Below are 21,319 nucleotides of genomic sequence, written 5' to 3' on the forward strand. Positions count from 1 at the left end.
CAGAAAATTCCAAAAGATTGAAATCCTACCAACCAACTTTTCAGACCACAAAGGCATAAAACTAGAAATAAACTGTACAAAGAAAGCAAAGAGGCTCACAAACACATGGAGGCTTAACAACACGCTCCTAAATAATCAATGGATCAATGACCAAATCAAAATGGAGATCCAGCAATATATGGAAACAAATGACAACAACAACACTAAGCCCCAACTTCTGTGGGACACAGCAAAAGCAGTCTTAAGAGGAAAGTATATAGCAATCCAAGCATATTTAAAAAAGGAAGAGCAATCCCAAATGAATGGTCTAATGTCACAATTATCGAAATTGGAAAAAGAAGAACAAATGAGGCCTAAGGTCAGCAGAAGGAGGGACATAATAAAGATCAGAGAAGAAATAAATAAAATTGAGAAGAATAAAACAATAGCAAAAATCAATGAAACTAAGAGCTGGTTCTTCGAGAAAATAAACAAAATAGATAAGCCTCTAGCCAGACTTATTAAGAAGAAAAGAGAGTCAACACAAATCAACAGTATCAGAAACGAGAAAGGAAAAATCACGACGGACCCCACGGAAATGCAAAGAATTATTGGAGACTACTATGAAAACCTATATGCTAAAAAGCTGGGAAACCTAGGAGAAATGGACAACTTCCTAGAAAAATACAACCTTCCAAGATTGACCCAGGAAGAAACAGAAAATCTAAACAGACCAATTACCAGCAAAGAAAGTGAAGCGGTAATCAAAAAACTACCAAAGAACAAAACCCCCGGGCCAGATGGATTTACCTCGGAATTTTATCAGACATACAGGGAAGACATAATACCCATTCTCCTTAAAGTTTTCCAAAAAATAGAGGAGGAGGGGATACTCCCAAACTCATTCTATGAAGCTAACATCACCCTAATACCAAAACCAGGCAAAGACCCCACCAAAAAAGAAAACTACAGACCAATATCCCTGATGAACGTAGATGCACAAATACTCAACAAAATATTAGCAAACCGAATTCAAAAATACATCAAAAGGATCATACACCATGACCAAGTGGGATTCATCCCAGGGATGCAAGGATGGTACAACATTCGAAAGTCCATCAACATCATCCACCACATCAACAAAAAGAAAGACAAAAACCACATGATCATCTCCATAGATGCTGAAAAAGCATTTGACAAAGTTCAACATCCATTCATGTTAAAAACTCTCAGCAAAATGGGAATAGAGGGCAAGTACCTCAACATAATAAAGGCCATCTATGATAAACCCACAGCCAACATTATATTGAACAGCGAGAAGCTGAAAGCATTTCCTCTGAGATCGGGAACTAGACAGGGATGCCCACTCTCTCCACTGTTATTTAACATAGTACTGGAGGTCCTAGCCACGGCAATCAGACAAAATAAAGAAATACAAGGAATCCAGATTGGTAAAGAAGAAGTTAAACTGTCACTATTTGCAGATGACATGATACTGTACATAAAAAACCCTAAAGACTCCACCCCAAAACTACTAGAACTGATATCGGAATACAGCAAAGTTGCAGGATACAAAATCAACACACAGAAATCTGTGGCTTTCCTATATACTAACAATGAACCAACAGAAAGAGAAATCAGGACAACAACTCCATTCACAATTGCATCAAAAAAAATAAAATACCTAAGAATAAACCTAACCAAAGAAGTGAAAGACTTATACTCTGAAATCTACAAGTCACTCTTAAGAGAAATTAAAGGGGACACTAACAGATGGAAACTCATCCCATGCTCGTGGCTAGGAAGAATTAATATCGTTAAAATGGCCATCCTGCCCAAAGCAATATACAGATTTGATGCAATTCCTATGAAACTACCAGCAACATTCTTCAATGAACTGGAACAAATAATTCAAAAATTCATATGGAAACACCAAAGACCCCGAATAGCCAAAGCAATCCTGAGAAAGAAGAATAAAGTAGGGGGGATCTCACTCCCCAACTTCAAGCTCTACTATAAAGCCATAGTAATCAAAACAATTTGGTACTGGCACAAGAGCAGAGCCACAGACCAATGGAACAGACTAGAGAATTCAGACATTAACCCAGACATATATGGTCAATTAATATTTGATAAAGGAGCCATGGACATACAATGGCGAAATGACAGTCTCTTCAACAGATGGTGCTGGCAAAACTGGACAGCTACATGTAGGAGAATGAAACTGGATCACTGTCTAACCCCATACACAAAAGTAAACTCAAAATGGATCAAAGACCTGAATGTAAGTCATGAAACCATTAAACTCTTGGAAGAAAACATAGGCAAAAACCTCTTAGACATAAACATGAGTGACCTCTTCTTGAACATATCTCCCCGGGCAAGGAAAACAACAGCAAAAATGAGTAAGTGGGACTATATTAAGCTGAAAAGCTTCTGTACAGCAAAAGACACCATCAATAGAACAAGAAGGATCCCTACAGTATGGGAGAATATATTTGAAAATGACACATCCGATAAAGGCTTGACGTCCAGAATATATAAGGAGCTCACACGCCTCAACAAACAAAAAACAAATAACCCAATTAAAAAATGGGCAGAGGAACTGAACAGACAGTTCTCCAAAAAAGAAATACAGATGGCCAACAGACACATGAAAAGATGCTCCACATCGCTAATTATCAGAGAAATGCAAATTAAAACTACAATGAGGTATCACCTCACACCAGTAAGGATGGCTGCCATCCAAAAGACAAACAACAACAAATGTTGGCGAGGCTGTGGAGAAAGGGGAACCCTCCTACACTGCTGGTGGGAATGTAAGTTAGTTCAACCATTGTGGAAAGCAGTATGGAGGTACATCAAAATGCTCAAAACAGACTTACCATTTGACCCAGGAATTCCACTCCTAGGAATTTACCCTAAGAACGCAGCAATCAAGTTTGAGAAAGACAGATGCACCCCTATGTTTATTGCAGCAGTATTTACAATAGCCAAGAATTGGAAGCAACCTAAATGTCCATCGATAGATGAATGGATAAAGAAGATGTGGTACATATACACAATGGAATACTACTCAGCCATAAGAAAAGGGCAAATCCAATCATTTGCAGCAACATGGATGGAGCTGGAGGGTATTATGCTCAGTGAAACAAGCCAAGCAGAGAAAGAGAAATACCAAATGATTTCACTTATCTGTGGAATATAAGAACAAAGGAAAAACTGAAGGAACAAAACAGCAGCAGAATCACAGAACTCAAGAATGGACTAACAGGTACCAAAGGGAAAGGGACTGGGGAGGATGGGTGGGTAGGGAGGGATAAGGGGGGGAGAAGTAGGGGGGTATTAAGATTAACATGCATGGGGGGGTAGGAGAAAAGGGAGGGCTGTACAACACAGAGAAGGCAAGTAGTGATTCTACAACATTTTGCTATGCTGATGGACAGTGACTGTAAAGGGGTTTATAGGGGAGACCTGGTATAGGGGAGAGCCTAGTAAACATAATATTTGTCATGTAAATGTAGATTAGTGATACCAAAAACAAAGCAAAAAAAAAAAAAAAAGGCAGTTCCTGTGTGGTAACCTCCAACGAGTTCTACACAAGGGTATAAAGGGCATATAAAAGTGTAGGCAAAGGGTCTGTTTGTGTTTATACAGAGGATCAAAGCCTAATTGGGCTACCCCGAAAATGAACTAAGATACGATATGAAAAAGAACTTCCAACATCTGCACTCTCTGGAAGACTCATGCCAGAAGATGATCATTACAAAACCCCAACAAAGATCCACGCACTGCTACAGCTGTAGATGCACTCATCCCACCAGTTCCTGGACTTGCCATGGGAATGAGGAAGGAGATATCTAAGCTGGCCTGTGCATACAGTAAAACAACAAATTTGACTGGATCTATACTGTTGGAACTCAACCAAGAATTTGGAGAAGTGCAAATTGTAGCACTCCAAACTCTTACAACTACAGACTATTTACTGTTAAAAGAACATATGGCATGTGAACAGTCCCCAGGAATGGGTTGTTTTAATTTGTCTGATTTCTCTCAGACTGTTCAAGTTCAGTTGGACAATATCCACCATATCATAGATAAGTTTTCACAAATGCCTAAGGTGCCTAACTGGTTTTCTTGGTTTCACTGGAGATGGCTGGTAATTACAGATATGCTTTGGTTAGGTAACTATACTCCTATTATGTTAATGTGTGTGCGCAATTTAAGTAGTAGCTTAAAACCTATACATGCTGAAGTTACTCTACAAGAAGATATGCCAAAGAAATAATCAATCTTCCCATGATTTCTTCCGCCTGCTACTTCTATAGCTTTTCTTCTTCCTTCCTAATTACAACCCTTAAATAGAATTCGTGCCTCATATCAAATTTACAGAGTATCATAATTCTTCCAAGTGGTAAAGATACCTCAAGACAAATGCTGGGCATAGAAGCCACAGGGCATAAATATGCAAAGAAGTAAAAAGCTAACCATTCAAACAATAAGGCTTCCCTCTCACTTACCAACTTTACATTTCCCTGTATGGCCCCAGAAGATGACTGGTTAGCCAGAGACGGGTAAGATTCCTCAAGGGAGGAACAACCTAAGACAGGCACAGTCGCAGGGGTGCCATCAGGTGAGAAATTGGGGATCAACAGAGGTGAGGCTTAGAACCTCAGCCCCCTGTTCTGAGAGAAATCTTCTGCATACGTGGATGTTTTATTGCCCTGGTCTAGCTTGGATTAACACATAGTCTACAGGCACACACCTGATCATCTACATTTGCTCTCTTACAACACTAAACTATGTTTTCTACCTTTATCTTGTATCTACCTACCACTTCAGCATTTTATTAAAAATAATAATAATAAAGAGAGAAATGTGGTATCCACATATAAATCAAGTATAAAAACCAAATGAGTATTCCTATTTGAACTGACTGTTTAGAGTTCATAATGCATGAGCAAAACCGAAAGTTTCTGTGATGACTGCCCTTGTACTGTTCACTATGTAACTTATTCATTATGTAAGAATTTGTTCTCCATGTAAGAACTTGTTTGTTATGCCTCAGAAGATTGGAGACTGACGAAGATTAGGCTTGGGGTTGTGCATTGAGCATTGACTCCCCTATACAGAATTTTATTGTCGTTAACAACCATTTGATCAATAAATATGAGAGATGCCCTCACAAAAAAAAAAAAAAAAAATAAGGACAGACTTCCAATGGTAAAATAAGTAAGTAACCAGGATGTAATGTATAGCATAAGGAATATAGTCAAGATATTGTAACAGCTTGGTAGGGTGATAGCTGGAACCTAGAATTATGTATATAAATGTTCTACCACTGTGTTGTACACTTGAAACTAGTTTAGTGTAATACTGTGCGTCAACTACCCTTCAATAAAAAATAATAATTAAAAAAAAAAAAAAAAAGAACATGAAGGTGTACAGTGTTGACACACCACTGTATGGGAGGGTCGCACCATTAAAAATGCCGTGAGTCTGTACGTGGTTTCTGTAGACATCTGATTTAAAAGCAGTTTGACTAAACAAATACTTCCATGCCTGCAACTCAGTCCTGCCATTATGAGAGCGAGTGAGCTCACCGTAGGTATGTGCAGAAAGATACCTCGGGGTCTCTGGCCAAGTACTGATTTGTATATATATATGTGTGAGGAAAATACCAAAAACTGAGGGGATTCTAAAAAATCTTAATTCCTGTACTTGTGTGTGGGAATGATAATAGAGGATTCATGGAATTTTCGTGGAAATTGTGAATTCTGTTGGTGTAAATGCCACATAGTGTCAGACATGAGGGGTAGAAATAATGGCAGAGGGCGTGACTCATTCACAGCTGGAGGGCACACAGGGATTTGCAGTTTCTGCCTTTGACCACTTACTTTCTCGAAGTTTTCAGGAGCAATAATATACATAGAGAGTTAAGCTAAGAGCTCTCTACTGTCACCCGGGGCTTTTTCCGAATCCCTGTTGGATAATGGCAAGGAGTTAGGTTTAGCTACATAAAGAGAACAATTTTCCTCCACTAAGTAGCTTTGTTTTCTAGTGGACAAAGAATAGCCGTCTTGTTTCCACCCAAAAGTCCAACCTGGACTCAGATTTTAATGGCTTCAATGCAAGGAAAAGCTAAGCTTACCACTGCCAAAAGGAGACACATTAGGAGAATCAGATTGCCTGTCTGGCTTCATCTGAGTTTCTCCTTCCGGAAAATATGGCCCCAGGAGAGTCTGGAATCACATTCCGTCAGAAAGGATTATGTTTGGCTTCAAATGATCAGACATATGACTAACTCTGGCTTAAATATACCAAGTGTCACAAGAAATCTAGAAGTAGACAGCATCACCATGTCACCAGTGACACCAAGGACTCAGACTTCTTTCTGTTCTACCCTGCTTTTCCCGTGGCTGAAAGATAGCTGCTTTCATGCCCGCAACCATTTCCTGTCTGTATCAAGTCAGAAGAGAAAGTCAGACAAGGGACCAACAGCCCAGGGTCACGAAACCCAGGCTTCTCTGTCGGTCACTTCCCTGTTTGCCCTTTGGGCAATGCACGCTTTTCTCTGGCCAGGAGAGCGTCCTGAGCTCTCTCCTCACTGCGAGGGAGTCAGGGGAGTGGTTTTATGCTGGCATATGGCTGTTCCTGCCAAAATTTGGTCTTTCTTTGGAAGGTGGGAGGGGATTAGGATCCTGAGCAGCCAGTTCACAGTGTGAGTGCCACACAGACCCTTCCATCAGCAAGGGGGTGGGCACAGGAATGAGGGGTGTCAGCACAGGAAACATTGGGGGCATCTGACTAAAGGATGAAATCACTGTGTGTTGACCATATTGAAGTCTTCAGACAAGTTTTGCTGAAATATTAAAATGACCTTTTCTTGAAAAAGTACCTCATCATTTGCTATTGAGGACAATAAAATCCAACAGAACGGTCTGTAGTCTGGCCCAGTGGGTGGGTACTGTCGGACCAGATGAATCAGCCTGTGAGTGTCCAGTAAAATAATTGGTCATTTCTGAGTCTTTGTTGTGGTTGTTAAGTAATTTTTGGAACGCTGAGGTCTCTTACTAGTAGGGCCCCCCGGCCCCCCTGTTGCACCAGAGAATCCCACACGGGGATCTGTTCCGTGGCCAGGCTGGCTCACACGGCCAGGAATGGGCAGAGTTTCAGAGCTTACCCCTAACCATTGTGCCGCTTTGCCTCCGGAGACTCAAAGGGAATCTCCCTGCATACGGGCACAGCCGTGTCACAGCAGAACATCACAGCTTGCATCTGCCATCTTGTGTCATCACGTGCTCTGTGCCCCGGCACCCCTGAACCTTGTCCTGCACAGACCATCTCCTCCCCCGGCTTCACCCCGGCTGCGAGCATGGAGGGCAGGTGGAAACTGTGGTCGGGGTAATGGTGTCTCTTTCACTCGTGTCTTAGGTAATAGTCACAGTGGTATTTTATCTTTAATGAAATGTGGGGGCTGAGCATCGCCCCAAGAGCTACGGGTCCCATTCACACCTAATGACAGGTCTGCAAGGCCTGACAGGTATTGTCACCGATGAGGAAGCAGAAACGCTCAGAGAAAGAAAGTCCTCACGTTAAATTTGCCTTCTTAGCTTAGGGACCAGGTGTTCTGACTCCAGAGCCTCAGTTCTGACCTTTTCACAAACACGGTTTGTATTTTTGGTCCTGTCCCAGGGTCAGAGTGTTGCTTCATGATATGCCTGCTATGAAAGTTTATATTACGAAATGTCATAGATTTATGTATTCAAGTTATAGAATACTATTTCTAGTTTTATTAGTTTTATAAGCATTGCCTATGGTTCTGAGTCATTCACGGAGTGGATGTGTTGGGATTTGCTGTACAAGCCGCGGTTACTGAGGGACTCCCCCTGGTCCTGGAATCCCCTCCCTCCCTCCCTCCCTCTCCCTGCCTGCCTGCCTGCCTGCCTCCTTTCACTCATTCCTCTGGCTCTCACTGGGTGCTGACTACGTGCCAGCACCGTGTAAGCTGCTGGAATCACAGAGGTGGCGAGGACGTGGTTTGTCTCCTTCGGCAGCTGGTGGTAATGGGTACTGTTATACTCAGTTGAGAACAAATGTTTATTAGATGCTTTTCTCTCCTCAATATGGTGGTAAGAGCTCTAAGGGGTACAGAAGAGGTGAAAGGTAGCATTCCTAACTAGTGAGGGAAAGGGGGGTGCAGTCAGGCTCCTGGTGGTTAAGGGCAACGGGAAAGCTGAGGTGCGCCTGTGCAGTTTGAAGCACCTGCCTTTGCCTCCCCAGGTAAGAGCTTGGCTTTAGTCTCATGTCCCTACATTTTAATTCCTAAGCCTTCTATTACCTACCTGTGTGACTACGGGAAAAGTACCTAACCTCTCTGAGTCAAGGTTTGTATATTGTTATCATGGGGATAATCATTCCTGTCTGTTAGTTTGGTCATGAGGAAGAAATCTGAATGCCTATATGCATTAATTTACTATTACTACTGTAAAAAATGCCAAAAACCTGGTGGTTTAAAACAACATAGGTTTATTATGTAATAATCGTGGAGCTCAGTAATCTGAAATGGTTCTCCCTAAGCTAAAATCAAGATGTTGGTAGGACTGTATTCCTTTGAGGAGGCTCTGGGCGAGAATCCATTTCCTTGCCCTTTCTGGCTCCTACAGGCTGCTCACGTTCCTTGGCGGGTGGCCCCTTCCATCTTCAAAGCCAGCAATGACTGGTAGAATCTTTCTTCCATTGCATGACCCTGTCACTTGCCCTCTTCTGCTTACTTCTTTCGCTTAGAAAGACACTTGTGATTATACTGAGTGCACCTAGGCAATCCAGGATAATCTGATTTCAGGGCCAGTTGATTAGCAACCTTAATTCCACCCACAACCTTAGTTTTCTTCCATAGGTTCTGAACATTACGATGTAAATGTCTTTGGAAAAGGCGTTTTTCTGCTTACCACATTATGTAAAAGGCATTGTTCAGTGCCACTCACAGCTGTGAGCCAATAAAGGATGCCTATTTATATTATTATTTTGCAGAAGGAGTCTAGACTACTGCAGATCTAGACTACTGTAACATGCCCACACATGCTCTCAGCTCTCCACCTCCTGTCTTAGTCTCTCCCTTCCTTCCTACTGGAACTCAGTCCCACACTTTCTCCCACCACTGGCTCACCCTCCAAAGCCTTGGGCTAAATGCTCCCTTCCTCACTGTGTCTTCCTTGAATGACTTGAGCTGGAAGAAAGCGGCTCTAAGATGGTTAAAGGCTATCCAGATGGGAAATCATGTCATTCTTGGAGATTTACTGACATTACTCACTGAATATGTGAAATCGGACCAATCCCTTCATTCCTAGAGGTTAATTTCCTAATCTTTAAAATGGAAATTATGGTAAGTGCATCACAGATTTTCTGAAGGGATCAGACAGTATCATGTATGTAATACAGTTTATGGATTTATGACCTGGCAGGAACTTTATGTCAGACAAAAGAGAATTACTAAAGGGGTGCAAGCATGCTGTTTAATCAGGATAGAGCCCAAATGGGTCAGACTAATTGGAACTTCTTTCTTCAGCATATGCCTATAAAGCATCTGAAGTTCAAAAGGACGAAGATTCCTTGAAGTAAGGTTTAGTACCACCAAGTGCTTTTTAAGTAACAAGAATTGAGGCACTGCTTTGCAGTTGGTTATAAAAGGGCTTTAATTCATGCAGCAAATGTGACTCCTCTGAGGTATATAGCAAGCAAAAAAAAAAAAGTACATTCATCTCTGAAGTTAGAATCCTGGTTACCATTTGCCAGCCTAACTGCTTTGGATAAGTAGTTAGATGTCTCCAGTACCCCAATATGTTCTTTGGCTAACACCTGAGATGGCACTTTCTTTCACAGAGAATTTATGGAGGATTGAACAAAATTGCACAACTTGAAGGCCCCAGTACAGGTTCTGGCACAGTGGTGCTTAATAAACCACGAGCATAACCGTAACTGCTCCAAGCACAGTCTGATAGGAAGGTTAGGCATAGCCTCTGGCAGTGATTGCCCCGTTTTCTGTTAAGAGAAGAATCCATTAGAATATTACAACTGAATGGTGGTGGTGGTGGGATTTGTACCTCTTCCTTTGAGAATGAAATTATTGAAATGCATAAGTATTTTATTAAAGAAACACTAAAAGCAACATCTTATGTTTGCATAAATCAGCTTGCCAATTATTGGCCCATGGGGATTTAGCCTGCAAATGCATTTCATCTTGTCAGCACCATGCTTGTTAATGTCATGGCTGTGGTTGCTGCTAATTGTTTTTTTGCTGTTGTCATTGTCCTTGATTTATGAACTGACATTTAACAGTTTAAAGATGTTTTATTAAAAATCCAAATTTCTGTCTTCCCCTAAAACACTGAAAGATCTAGAAATACACAGCCAACATTTCTGCACAGTGGTAATTAGCAACCGCTAAGTATAGGGTCACCTATGGATAGGGCAGGCACCTTCCACTCTGCCCCAGTCTCCGTCTCCAGGTGAAGGTGCCCATGGTTATTTGTTGCTGTGGTTTCCCTGTGGGTTTCATGATGGCCATCAACCATCTCTGCATAATGAGCCGTTTCTCCTCGGGGAAATACACAGCGAGTTCCTCGAAGCCTCTCGTTACATTTTCATCACTGATCAATACATAACTTTGCTTTAGGTGTGTTTCTGCTTAAAGGAACTGTATTATATAAATATTTAAAATTCATTAACATTGAACTCATGGCACCGCCACTCATATCTCAGTGAAACTCAGGTAACACACAGTTTTCTCTGTGAGGCACACCCAGCCTTCCTGCGTTTTGGAGCACCACATACCCTTGAACTGTACATGGGAGCCGTTTTACAGAGCCTCATCCCCCAAAAAATACAAAATGCAGAAAATGGCACTAAATAGACTGCAAAGGCGCTTGTTCTCAGTGTGAGAGCTGAAAAAGACAGTAGAGTGTTGCTTTGTTAGAGCTTGGGTGGAAATGCTGTGCAGTGACTCAGATGTCTTGCCCCCTGTAAGGCTGCCTGAGAACGACCCGAGGGGCTCTGAGTATTGTATGGGAGGTTGCAAATAAACTCTGACAAGTAGGGAAATTCACAGACATGGGATCTGTAAGGAATGAGGATCATCTGCATGGGATTTGCAAGTATTTTCTCTCACCCTGTAGCTTGTCTTTTAATCCTTTTAATAGCATGTTTTATAGAACAAAAGTCTTTAATTTTAATGAAGTGTAATTTATCATTTTTTTTATGGGCTTTGCTTTTGGTGTCAAGTTTATGAGTTCTTTGCTTAGCTCTAGAGTTCTATTTTATTTCCTAAAGTTTTTATAGTCTTACATTTTTTACTCATGTCAATAACACACTGTGAGTTAGTTTTTTTTTGAGAAGGCATGAGATTTAAGTTGAGATTTTGTTTTGATTTGTCTTTGGTTTTGGCTTATTTTGGCCTATGGATGTCCAGTTGCTTCAGGACCATTTGTTGAGGCATCTCAACTTCCATTGCTCTCTCACTTCCATTGAGTTGCTTTTGAATCTGTCAAACATCACAGGCGTATTTGTGCCCTTCTTCCTACCGGATGGGGATAGAGATCCAGGCTCCTCACATGGTTTCCACTAAACCACAGTAGGTGAGGTTCTCTTCACCATCCATTAGTAGGGAAAATCTGGCTCCCTGCCTAAGACCTTCTCTTCCCGGGGTGGGGGAAGTGCCTTGTTACAGCTTGACTGTGGTGGACATCGAGTTTTCCCCTTGAGTTTGGCTGGTGTGGGTGCAGATGAGGCATAGAGCAGAGTAAGATGACTATTGCCTAAGCTTCCTGTTCCGCTAGGCTGCCCCTTAGGGAAACCGGAAGTTTTCGTTGGGGCTTTTGTTGCCTGTAGCCATTCGCATGTCTGGGTGGTTGGCTTCTCTGGGATTTATGAGACAAAAGGAAAATGCAGGGAACTCACCACAGGCCTTTCCTTGAGACTTGAGGTCCGTTTTTTGCTTTCTTCTCCACCCTTTTAGACATTGTTTTGTTTGTTTTTTATATACTATCTAGAATTTTTAATTGTGTGTAGTGGAGAGGATAGGGAGAGGTATGTCTAGTCTAGCTTTCCTGGAAGCAGAAGTTATGACAGGTGCATTTTTTAAATCCTCACTTTGCAGATACAGAGACAAGTTCAGAGAATTTGTGTGATGTACCCAGAATCGCACAGCTCACAAATGCTGTCACCCAAGTGATAGCTATGAGTCCAGTCTTAGCTCTCCATCTCCACTGTTCATCACATGTGCATAAAGCAAACACGAGAATGTCCACGGAAACATCTATGAGCATGTTCACACGGCAGCGGATCCCCGCCATGAGCTCAATGAGCCGTGGGACGCCGATATGTTCATGGTCCATTTTGCTTCTCTTTTACTTTGTTTTATTCACATTCCATTTCACAATGGGTTTGAAATCAGTGGAAGGGGAGAACAGTGATGCTGCCAGCAATGTCCCTAAGTGCTTGCAAGCAGAAGGGCTATTGATAGCAAGGCACAGAACTTCAAAAAATGCTTCTGCACTTGTGGCAAAAGAGGACAGGTTGGCAAGGTTACTGATAGTATGGCAACCTGCACGGTGTCTTGAAATGATGGACTTTGGAAATGGGAATGAAATATTAAAAATAAGGACACCGAAATACACTGGGAAAATGGTGTTTAGCAAACTTCAAATTTAGTTAAGATTAGCAGCTCAGCTGCTGGGTTTCTAAGGGAGGTGGCAACATGATAGCAACTCAATTTATGTATGAGTTTTTCACATGCATTAAAGCTCCTATTTTCCTATAAAATGAACTTTTCTGATTAAGAAAAAACCCTGCCCCTTAATGTACCTGTACCCTATGACCTATCTGTTTTTGTGCCCTATTCCCATCACCGCCAACATTGCGTATGTCTCTTGGTTGTTTTTGTCTCATACGATCTCTGGTGAACTCAACATTCTGTCTCCAGCTGGGCCCATCACATCCCTCTCACACTGTACTGACAGAACGAATCTCTCTGGTGTCAGATGAGCATGCATGCTGCCTAGAAACTTCCATGGTTCCCTATGGCCTTTAGGAGTAAGTCTAGGTATTTTTAGAAGCCGACAATAAGAAGTTTGATCTTCACCAGCCTGTCCTCTGCTCTTTTCTTAGGTATTACCAGATCCGAGTGACCTTGAAGGTGTCCTCAAGAATCCCCCACAGACTGAGTGCCTCCATTGTTGGGCAGACAGGTGAGCAGCAGGTGGCAGTTTGTTCCCGGCTGGTAAACCTGCGTCTTTTAATGTATGCAAGGGGGTAGTGTGTGCCTGGTGCAGAGAGGCACTCGGTGCATCATGTTGAAAGTTGGACAGGTGAATTTTGGAAATGGAGAGCCATCGTTGGAGTGGCTGTGTGTTTGCATTGTTGCGAGGGGAATCCGGCTGAAGGAAACACACCCTCCCAGGGATAAACCAGGTTGGCTGAAGTCGAGTTAGGGAGGAAGAGGATGGGGAATGGCACCCAGCAGGTAGGGAAGAAGAAACCAGTTGTCAGATTCAATGACTGACCAGTTGGAAAGGACTGAGTGCATAGGCAGTTGTGGGTGCTCTTCCTTTGCACAACGAGGGCCCCTGAACCAGGGAGAAGGGCTGCCAAGGGCCCTCCAGGCTCTGAGTGGAGAAGGCTGGGGTGCTGTGGGTGTCCAGAGCTCCCAGCACGAGTTCAGTGTAATAAAGTGTTGAGGCAAAAATACAGAATATATTACATAAAAAATAAGGCTAGGCACTAAGATGACATAAGAAATAAGAGTAGGCATCAAGATTATATTTTAGTAGAATATTTACATTAATAAATTGGGGAGAATGTGTTGATCAGCCAGACCTTGAGAAGAAGAAAAACTTAGGGATGAAGGAAAGAAAGTAAGGAGATAAAAAGATGTAACTATGGAAAATCTTCTTAACTTTATACAAGTAGTGGCAGCCGAGAATGTTACAGAAATCAAATCCAGGAGAGTCAAGAGTTCAGGTCATAAGTGTGCTTCATAAAGTGCTTTTGGAATTGTCCTGGCAGGTAGACCCCTTTGTTGTTGATGATGATTAGTGAGTAAGATTGCATGCGATTGAATAACCACAGCTGGGGGAGTAGATGCAGTGGGCCGCTGAGCTCCGCCGCAGAGGAGGTGGGAGGTGTGGGGCAGAGCAGGTCGCTTAGACCACGTGGAGGGTGGCAAGTGAGGCCAGCGATTATGGGCAACAGGTTGACTGGAGACTGGGAACAGGTGATCTGGAAAGATACTGGATACTCTCTGCCCTTGGTAGGACTCTGGACAGGGGGAAGGGTTAAGTAATAGTTAGGTCATCACATCTCCACAGTGTCTTTCTCTTCCACCTCCTTCTCTGGGGACAACATCAGGCATCCAAGCCTGGTGGCCACCACTTTGCCAAGCCCTGTGTGCCTCAGGAAGCCTGCAGTCCCTGCCCGCACTGCCATTTGTGTCTCAACCCCTCCCCAGCCTGGTTTCTGCCAGAAGAAGGTACATGGAGTTGGCCACAAGTGTGAGGGATTTGGACCCTGACATTGCATGAACTATCTGTGTGACCCCAGGCGTGGACAACGTGAGCTTCATTTTCTCACCTGGAAAATGAGGGTTACAATCTCCCTTCTGCAGCATTTTTTCTTAGAGATTATAAATGAAAAGAATGATTTACATTTTATAGAGATTATAAATGTCAGTGTGCCAGGATAGGAACTGGCACAAAGTAAGTGTCCGGTCTGATCTGTGAGTGGCCATGTGTGAGGCCAGCTCCTGTTCTCAGGGGCAAGGTGGAGCCTGGGAGTCAGGTGGGCCTAGTGCCCCAGCTGGCCTCAAGAACCCCCCAGGTTGTGACAACGTCTCCCTTCTTCCCTGTGACTCTGCAGAGCACGAGCTCAGTTCCCCTAGTGGCCTGAGCCTTCTCGTGGGGCTGACAGGCTCTGTCGCGAGGGCCAGGGGACGGCTGGGCATCCAGCATCTGGCAGAGCCTGGCAAGTGGCTGGGCAGAGGCAGGCTTGTGGTGGTGCAGCGCAGAGACACAAGAAGAAAAATGGAATGCAATTTAGGGGAAAAGGCTATTTTCCTCTTTGGTCTACTTTGGCACAGTGATAATTGTTGTGCCCTTGAGTTTTGCACAAGCATAGTATTTAGAGAAGATTGCTAACACGGAGGCCAGTGATAATTACAAGAGGGATTGCTCCACGGGTGAGGAATAGATGGTATTGGTGATTTCTTCCTCAAGGTGAATTTTCCAATTATATTATCTTCAGTTAGATCGTGCTGCCTTATAAAGCCCTCCGAAACTGTGGTTTAAAATGATTTCTTCTTGATGTTTTGAGTTGGCTGGGCACAGCTGGGGTCATTCATGCTCTGCTTTCAGCTGAGATCTCAGCAGAGGATGGATTATCTAAGATCATGATGTCAGACATGCCTCACTCACATGTCTGACCCCTCAGCTGGGCTGCCGGGCCCCCTAAGGGAACGGCTGAGCTCCGCCTCCAGTCGGGTGGTCCAACCTCTAATATGGTAGCTTAGTTCGCTGAGAGAGAGAAAGTGGTAGAGTCCAGCTCTCCTCAGGGGGGGCCGGGAGCTGGGAATGGTCCAGGGCAGCTGTGAGGCTAGCTCACCTTCAAGCGTGGGGAAATGTCCCCCAGCGCTTCCTGGGGTGCCCTCTGTGCACAGCTACAGGAGGACGTTTCAGCAGTCATATCTGCATACAACCATCCAGGCATGTTTTCCATTACCTGCATGTATTTCTGAGTTAAAAAAAAAAGAAAAAATATGTATTGAGACAATGAAGTATGATAGATTGAAAAAGAATCAGAAGTCAAAACCCTTGGGATCTAATGGTGTTTTTGACACTCATTAGTGGAGTGGGCTTCTTGGGACAAAATATTTAATTTGGCTTTTTTGTTCCATTTATCTATAAAACAGAAATGGGAAAAGCTTTCTGTGTCTAGAGAGATAGAATCAAGCAGTGGCAAGGCCCACAGGCTCTGCGCTTTCCCAGTTCAAACCCTACTTCTGACATTTCTCAGCTGTGTGGATTTAGAAAGTTACTGCACCACTTTGTTTTTTGAGTTCCCCACCTATGAAAAGGGGTGGTAGGAGGCACCCAGTTGTCGGTGTGTGTTAAGGATCAAATGAATTATGCAAGGAAATGATTAGAATGGTGCCTGGTGCATAGTGAGCTCACAGTAACCTTTAGCTGGAATAAGTGTTGCCACTAAGCACAGGTGGCATTCTGCCACATGCTGGTCCTGGGGCACACATCCCTGGGGACCAGAGGCTGCCTTCCGGCCCTGGAGGAGCTCAGAGGTCTCTGAGGGAGCAGAGAGGTGTCACACAAGTACAGTCGAGGTGGAGATTGAGACTGGGTCTCAAATGAGCCCTGGCCGGGTAAGCAGACCAAGGTAGGGGAGGGTGATATGGGCAGAGGTGGCAAATGGTGGACGTCCCCCCCGGTCCTGGAGAGAGAGTCAGGGCACGGATGGGATGAGGGGAGGTCTGGTGTGGCGGGTGAGGAGAACAGGGCCGAGAGGAGATGGGAAGCAGCTAGGCCTGGGGGCTGTGCTGGGCCATGCTCAGCACACTGATCTCGCTTCACAGGCCCAGCCCGCTGCAACGAGAGCGTGTGGGAGACCTACATCCAGCGCTGTTCAAACACAGCATGTCGTCTCATAAGTTAGGGGGCAGAGTCGTACATTTGTGTTTTCTTTTTAAATACATTCATCCTCTGGTAGCCGCCTTACAAGGGGGTGCGCTTCAGTCTGTGGGTGACTTAGATACAGCTCCTCTAGGTGTGAAGCATTTCCTCGCTGAATTTTCCAAGCTGGGTGCTTATAATCAGATTCTGTGAATAAGGAGAAAAATAACAATGTGCTACATGAGATGTAGCCATAATCTGCATACCACTGTGTTTTCTTTATTCAGTACTTTTTAAAGGTGATTTTGGGAAGGTTTCTTTGGAAAACTGATGATCTCTCTGTGTCTGACCTAGCCACCTGTCCCATGGAGTTGACCTTGACAGGCTCTGAGCTCACACCCATTAGGAGCAGTCCTCCTCCTGGGCATCCTAGAAGGTCCCAGAACTTCAGGAGGGACACGCATGTGACCCAGTGACCACACGGACCTGGAACAGCATGACGCTTGCTTCTGGACCTGGGTACAGGGCACAGAGGGGGCCTCTGGTGGGTATGGGGACAGTGGGGGAGAGCTGGCCCTTGGGTTCTGTGTGAACCTGAAGGCTACGGGGTCTTTGTCATTACCAAAACCAGAAAAGCATACATTAGAGTGGTCCTCTCATGATTCACGGAGGCCAGGGCGTCCCTTCCCTCTTCCAGAACATTCCAGATGCCCCCCACAAGCCAAAGTACTAGACCTGAGAGATGGAGAGGTGAAGATGGCCAATTAAAATGTGAGGGTTAAGATATTCCAGAGGGAAAAATCCAGAAGTAAGAAACGAAAAATGTGATTCTGTTTGGTCCAAAGGCTTCACAGATTTGTTTTCTCTTTTCTTCTGAGTTCTGGACAATTGCCATGTTCATGTCTGTGAATACCTGTCAGCTGTACTTAGCCTTGGTGATTTCCTTCCACCAAGACGGTGCTGCTTACTAGCTCTTGCATCTCCTCCTGCTGGAGGTTTAATCTCCCCACTTAGGTGCGTGAGCGCGGAAGTCGGACTTGGAGGAGGGAAGGAGGTCAGGCTTATTGAGTCTGCACTGAGTGATTAGGCACAAGCAGGCATTTGCTAGTCATTGCTCATCAAAGCAAGAGAAAAGGCAGCTCAGTAAATTGTGAAAATGCATGAAAATTGCTATGATTACTTTTGGTAATGTTTTGAGAGGTAATTTTCGTTTCCATTAAGTGAGAGCATTTAAGAGTTTCACCGTGTAAGGGGTGGGGAGAGACATTCACTCTTCAAATGAATCAACCTAATTTCTTTTCACTGTCCATTAAAGTACACCTAAATATCAAATATGCCTGTTTTCATGGAGAATATTAAGCAGGTACAATGCCCGGCTCCCAGGCCCTGAGTACCCACAGGGGACTCCAGAAGAGCGCTGCTCAGTGCTGTCTGGATGGACGGGGCTGAGTAGGTTCAGACCTGAAGGAAGCTCTCCCACCCGCTCCGCCTCCACTCAACTCGGAAACAATGGCGCCTGGGTCCCCCACCTTTGACTCCCTGCACAGGCCAGGGACCTGCTCTCCCAGCCGATTCAGTGACTAGCTCCCTCTGGGGCCGGAGCTGCCGCTCAGCCTCGGTCCTTGAGATCACATCTCTACACCTGCTTGACCTCCAAGGCTCTCCTCCAGGAAGGTTTCTTGTCTTCTGTACCGTCATTCACGGCCCTTTGCCTCTGCTTTGCTGTTCCTTCCTCTCTGAAGGCCGACCCCTTTCTTCCTCCCTTTTCATGCCTCTAGTCCACTGGCACAAAGAATGCACACAGGCTCTCTAAGGCGATCCCCTCTCCCTGTCACAATGACTAGCATGCTGTCTAAGGCAATCGCCTGCCCCTGTCACATTGACTGATTCCCTCTCTGAGCACCGTTCTCACCACCTGTAGGCACACAGCACATACCCACACCACACTGCACTCCTGTTCCGTTTCGGTCACCAGCACCTGGGGCTTCACTTTGGAGAACGGTCCCCAGGCTCCTGCAAGCACTTTGTCCAAGATTTGGACTTGTCTAGACCTTTGAATCCCACTGTGCCCCATCCCCATGCCCCACCCCAGCCTTGAACTGATGATCGTTAGTACAGGGACATGGGAGTCCAGCTGCTCTCCTTAGGATGGGACAGGCTGTGATGTCACTCGCCCCCCAGTCCTCCTGCAAAGTCAGGCTGGTCCCCTTCTTGGGGTGGTTTGTTGAGATGTGCCCATGCCTGTTCCCCTCCCAATCCTGTCCCCCGCCTCCAGAGCACTACGTACCAGACTCTAGAGCCATTCAGTGCGGTCCTCCTCTTCCTGTGTGACCTCAGACTTGTTACCAATTCCCTGGGCCTCATATCCCGCCTCTGTAAAATGGGAATAATAATAATAATTAATAACAACAATAATAATAAAACATCCTCTTCAGAGGATTGTTATAAGAATTAAAAATGTTAATCCATAGAAGGCATTTAGAAGGGAGCCTGACATCGTAAGACCTCAACAAATGCTGGCTACTCCTAGTTTTATTACAGAAGCCAGAATCAGCACACATGCTTGAAATATACATGGATTGAAATGTTAGCCCTGATGGGGTTTGCTTCTCCAATAAATGTTTCTTACATATCCCCTGTGTATGTCGGGCACTGTTTATGGAGCTCTCTCTGAACCTCTGGGTATCCAGTCACAGATACTGTCTCCTGTAGTGAACTTCCATCCATCGCTGGAGGCAGGAGTTTTTAGCCAGTGAAAACAGCATAAGACAGTGTACAATTGTTCAGAGTCATTCTGGTCTTTTTAAAATGAATAAAGTTTTTATTAGTAGGTTTTATTTTGATACCTAGGAATATAAATTAAGGCTCTGTGTGGAGGATGCTTGAATTTGCATCTGCGGCCCTTGCTCCACGTTGCGTTATCCCATCCTGGCTCCCCGATGCCCACTGGGACACCTGGGGCAGAGTCAGTGGTCAGTGTACATTTACCAAATTAGTAAGTGAAAGACCTGATGCCCTCACATAAAAGACAGTTTCCCTAAGGATGGATTTTGCATCAGAAGGTCTTTATTCTTGATCTTCTTACAGATGCATTTTCATTTGGTTCTGATGGAATACAGTATAATCATAAAAATAAAACAAATATCGTTTTCTGAGTTAGCCATGGTTGGTAGGCAGGTAGGCTAGTAACTAGCATAAAAGGCAGAAAGCCTGTCTCTGTGTGGTCCAACCTCTCCTGGATGTGTACTGGGGTGGGCCATGGGCTTCCTTTTAGCCATGAAAAATGATAAAGTCCATCTTGTCCAATATTCTCCCATGTAAAATGAGGGTGCCTGTACCCCCATTACATGTGGATTTTTTAAAAATTTAAGGTTGCACATGGGGAGAGGAATGGATATGTAGGAACCTCTGGACTAGAGTCAAGGGGTACATTCTCAAGGGCAAGATTCCTGCTGATGGAGGGGACCCCCTTCCCTCCACTACATAACATGTCCCCAGAGCCATCTCAAAAGCCCCATCAAGTCCCAAGCACACTTTCTGGTGACCCCACCCCACTTTCTAGGAAATGTATTAAAATGTAACAATTTCCAACCCTGAATACACACTTTTTCCTGTAAAATTTGTTGGAAGTTAATTAGCTCCAAATAACCCTTTATTCATGAGCAGTCATGATTTTGCTACATGGACAGGAAATAATGCAAAATAAGAAAATCTACCTATAAGATCTTTGCAAATAAAATGAAATTTTTATGAAGGCTAAATGTGACCAATATAAATATTGAGGATATTCAGTTAAGCATTTATTCATTTTGACTTTGCAGTATTATTTTATATTTTGGATTCCATTTTTTGTTTAATCTCAACCATTTCTAGGTCCTTGGCAGCTTGTAGACTCCAGGCATCCTGTCATTGGCAACCAAGACATAAAACAGTCGCTGCTGATGAGCAGGCATCCTATGCTTGGACTGGACTCCAGGATTACTGGACTAGTTGATTTAGTGGTTCATTGAATAATTAAAAAGTGAAGTTTTAAATTTCCCCATTTCTTTTAAGAGCCAAGTTTGATCATGATAATTGGATATATTGGGCCTTCTGCCAGAGACAGGATCATCCAGGGAGCAGGGACAGGGAATGCAGAGGAAGCCTGGCTCATGCTTCACATCTTGGCATAGTCTCTTATGGGTTTTGTGTCTTTGGGCAAGTCACTTGATCTCTCTGAACTTCAGGTCTTTTATCCATAGGATAAGGATCATCATTCCTACCTCACAGCATGTTTAAAGACTTAAATCAGCATTTCCCACACTGCAGTGTGAGCGCCAATATCGATTAATATTTGTATGGGATTGTGAGTAACACAGACCTGACATAAAGGGACTTAAACCAGATAAAAGATGATTGCTCACTTACATTAAATTCCAAAGGCGAGCTGACCACATGGCATGGCGTCCTCACGCGGCCATCGGGGGTCCAAGTTCTAGCTGTCTTTCTGCTCTTTCATCCTGATTTGCAGCATCCACTTTCAAGATCTCCTTAGGGTCCAGACTTCTGGACTTTGGCTGAAGCGTGGAGCCACAGGCTGGAGGCAGGGAAAGCAGGGTGAGAGGGCATGCGGCCCCTTGCTTTTGAAGGTCTTCCTGGGGGGTCCCACACAGCTGGTCCCACCATTCATT

At 44.1% G+C, this 21,319-nt stretch overlaps 1 protein-coding gene across 2 annotated transcripts in view; it reads left to right on the forward strand.

The window, feature by feature from the left end:
* FAM135B (family with sequence similarity 135 member B) overlaps nucleotides 1-21,319 on the forward strand; it is a 294,798-nt gene that overhangs the window by 132,091 nt on the left and 141,388 nt on the right. For both annotated transcript variants that reach the window (XM_036893581.2, XM_036893582.2), the window contains exon 3: nucleotides 13,144-13,223. In XM_036893581.2, coding sequence (XP_036749476.2) covers nucleotides 13,144-13,223 — 80 coding nt within the window. The remainder of the gene's footprint in view (nucleotides 1-13,143; nucleotides 13,224-21,319) is intronic.

Source organism: Manis pentadactyla, chromosome 3 (assembly GCF_030020395.1).
Source record: "Manis pentadactyla isolate mManPen7 chromosome 3, mManPen7.hap1, whole genome shotgun sequence".
In the NCBI taxonomy this organism is placed as follows: Eukaryota; Metazoa; Chordata; class Mammalia; order Pholidota; family Manidae; genus Manis; species Manis pentadactyla.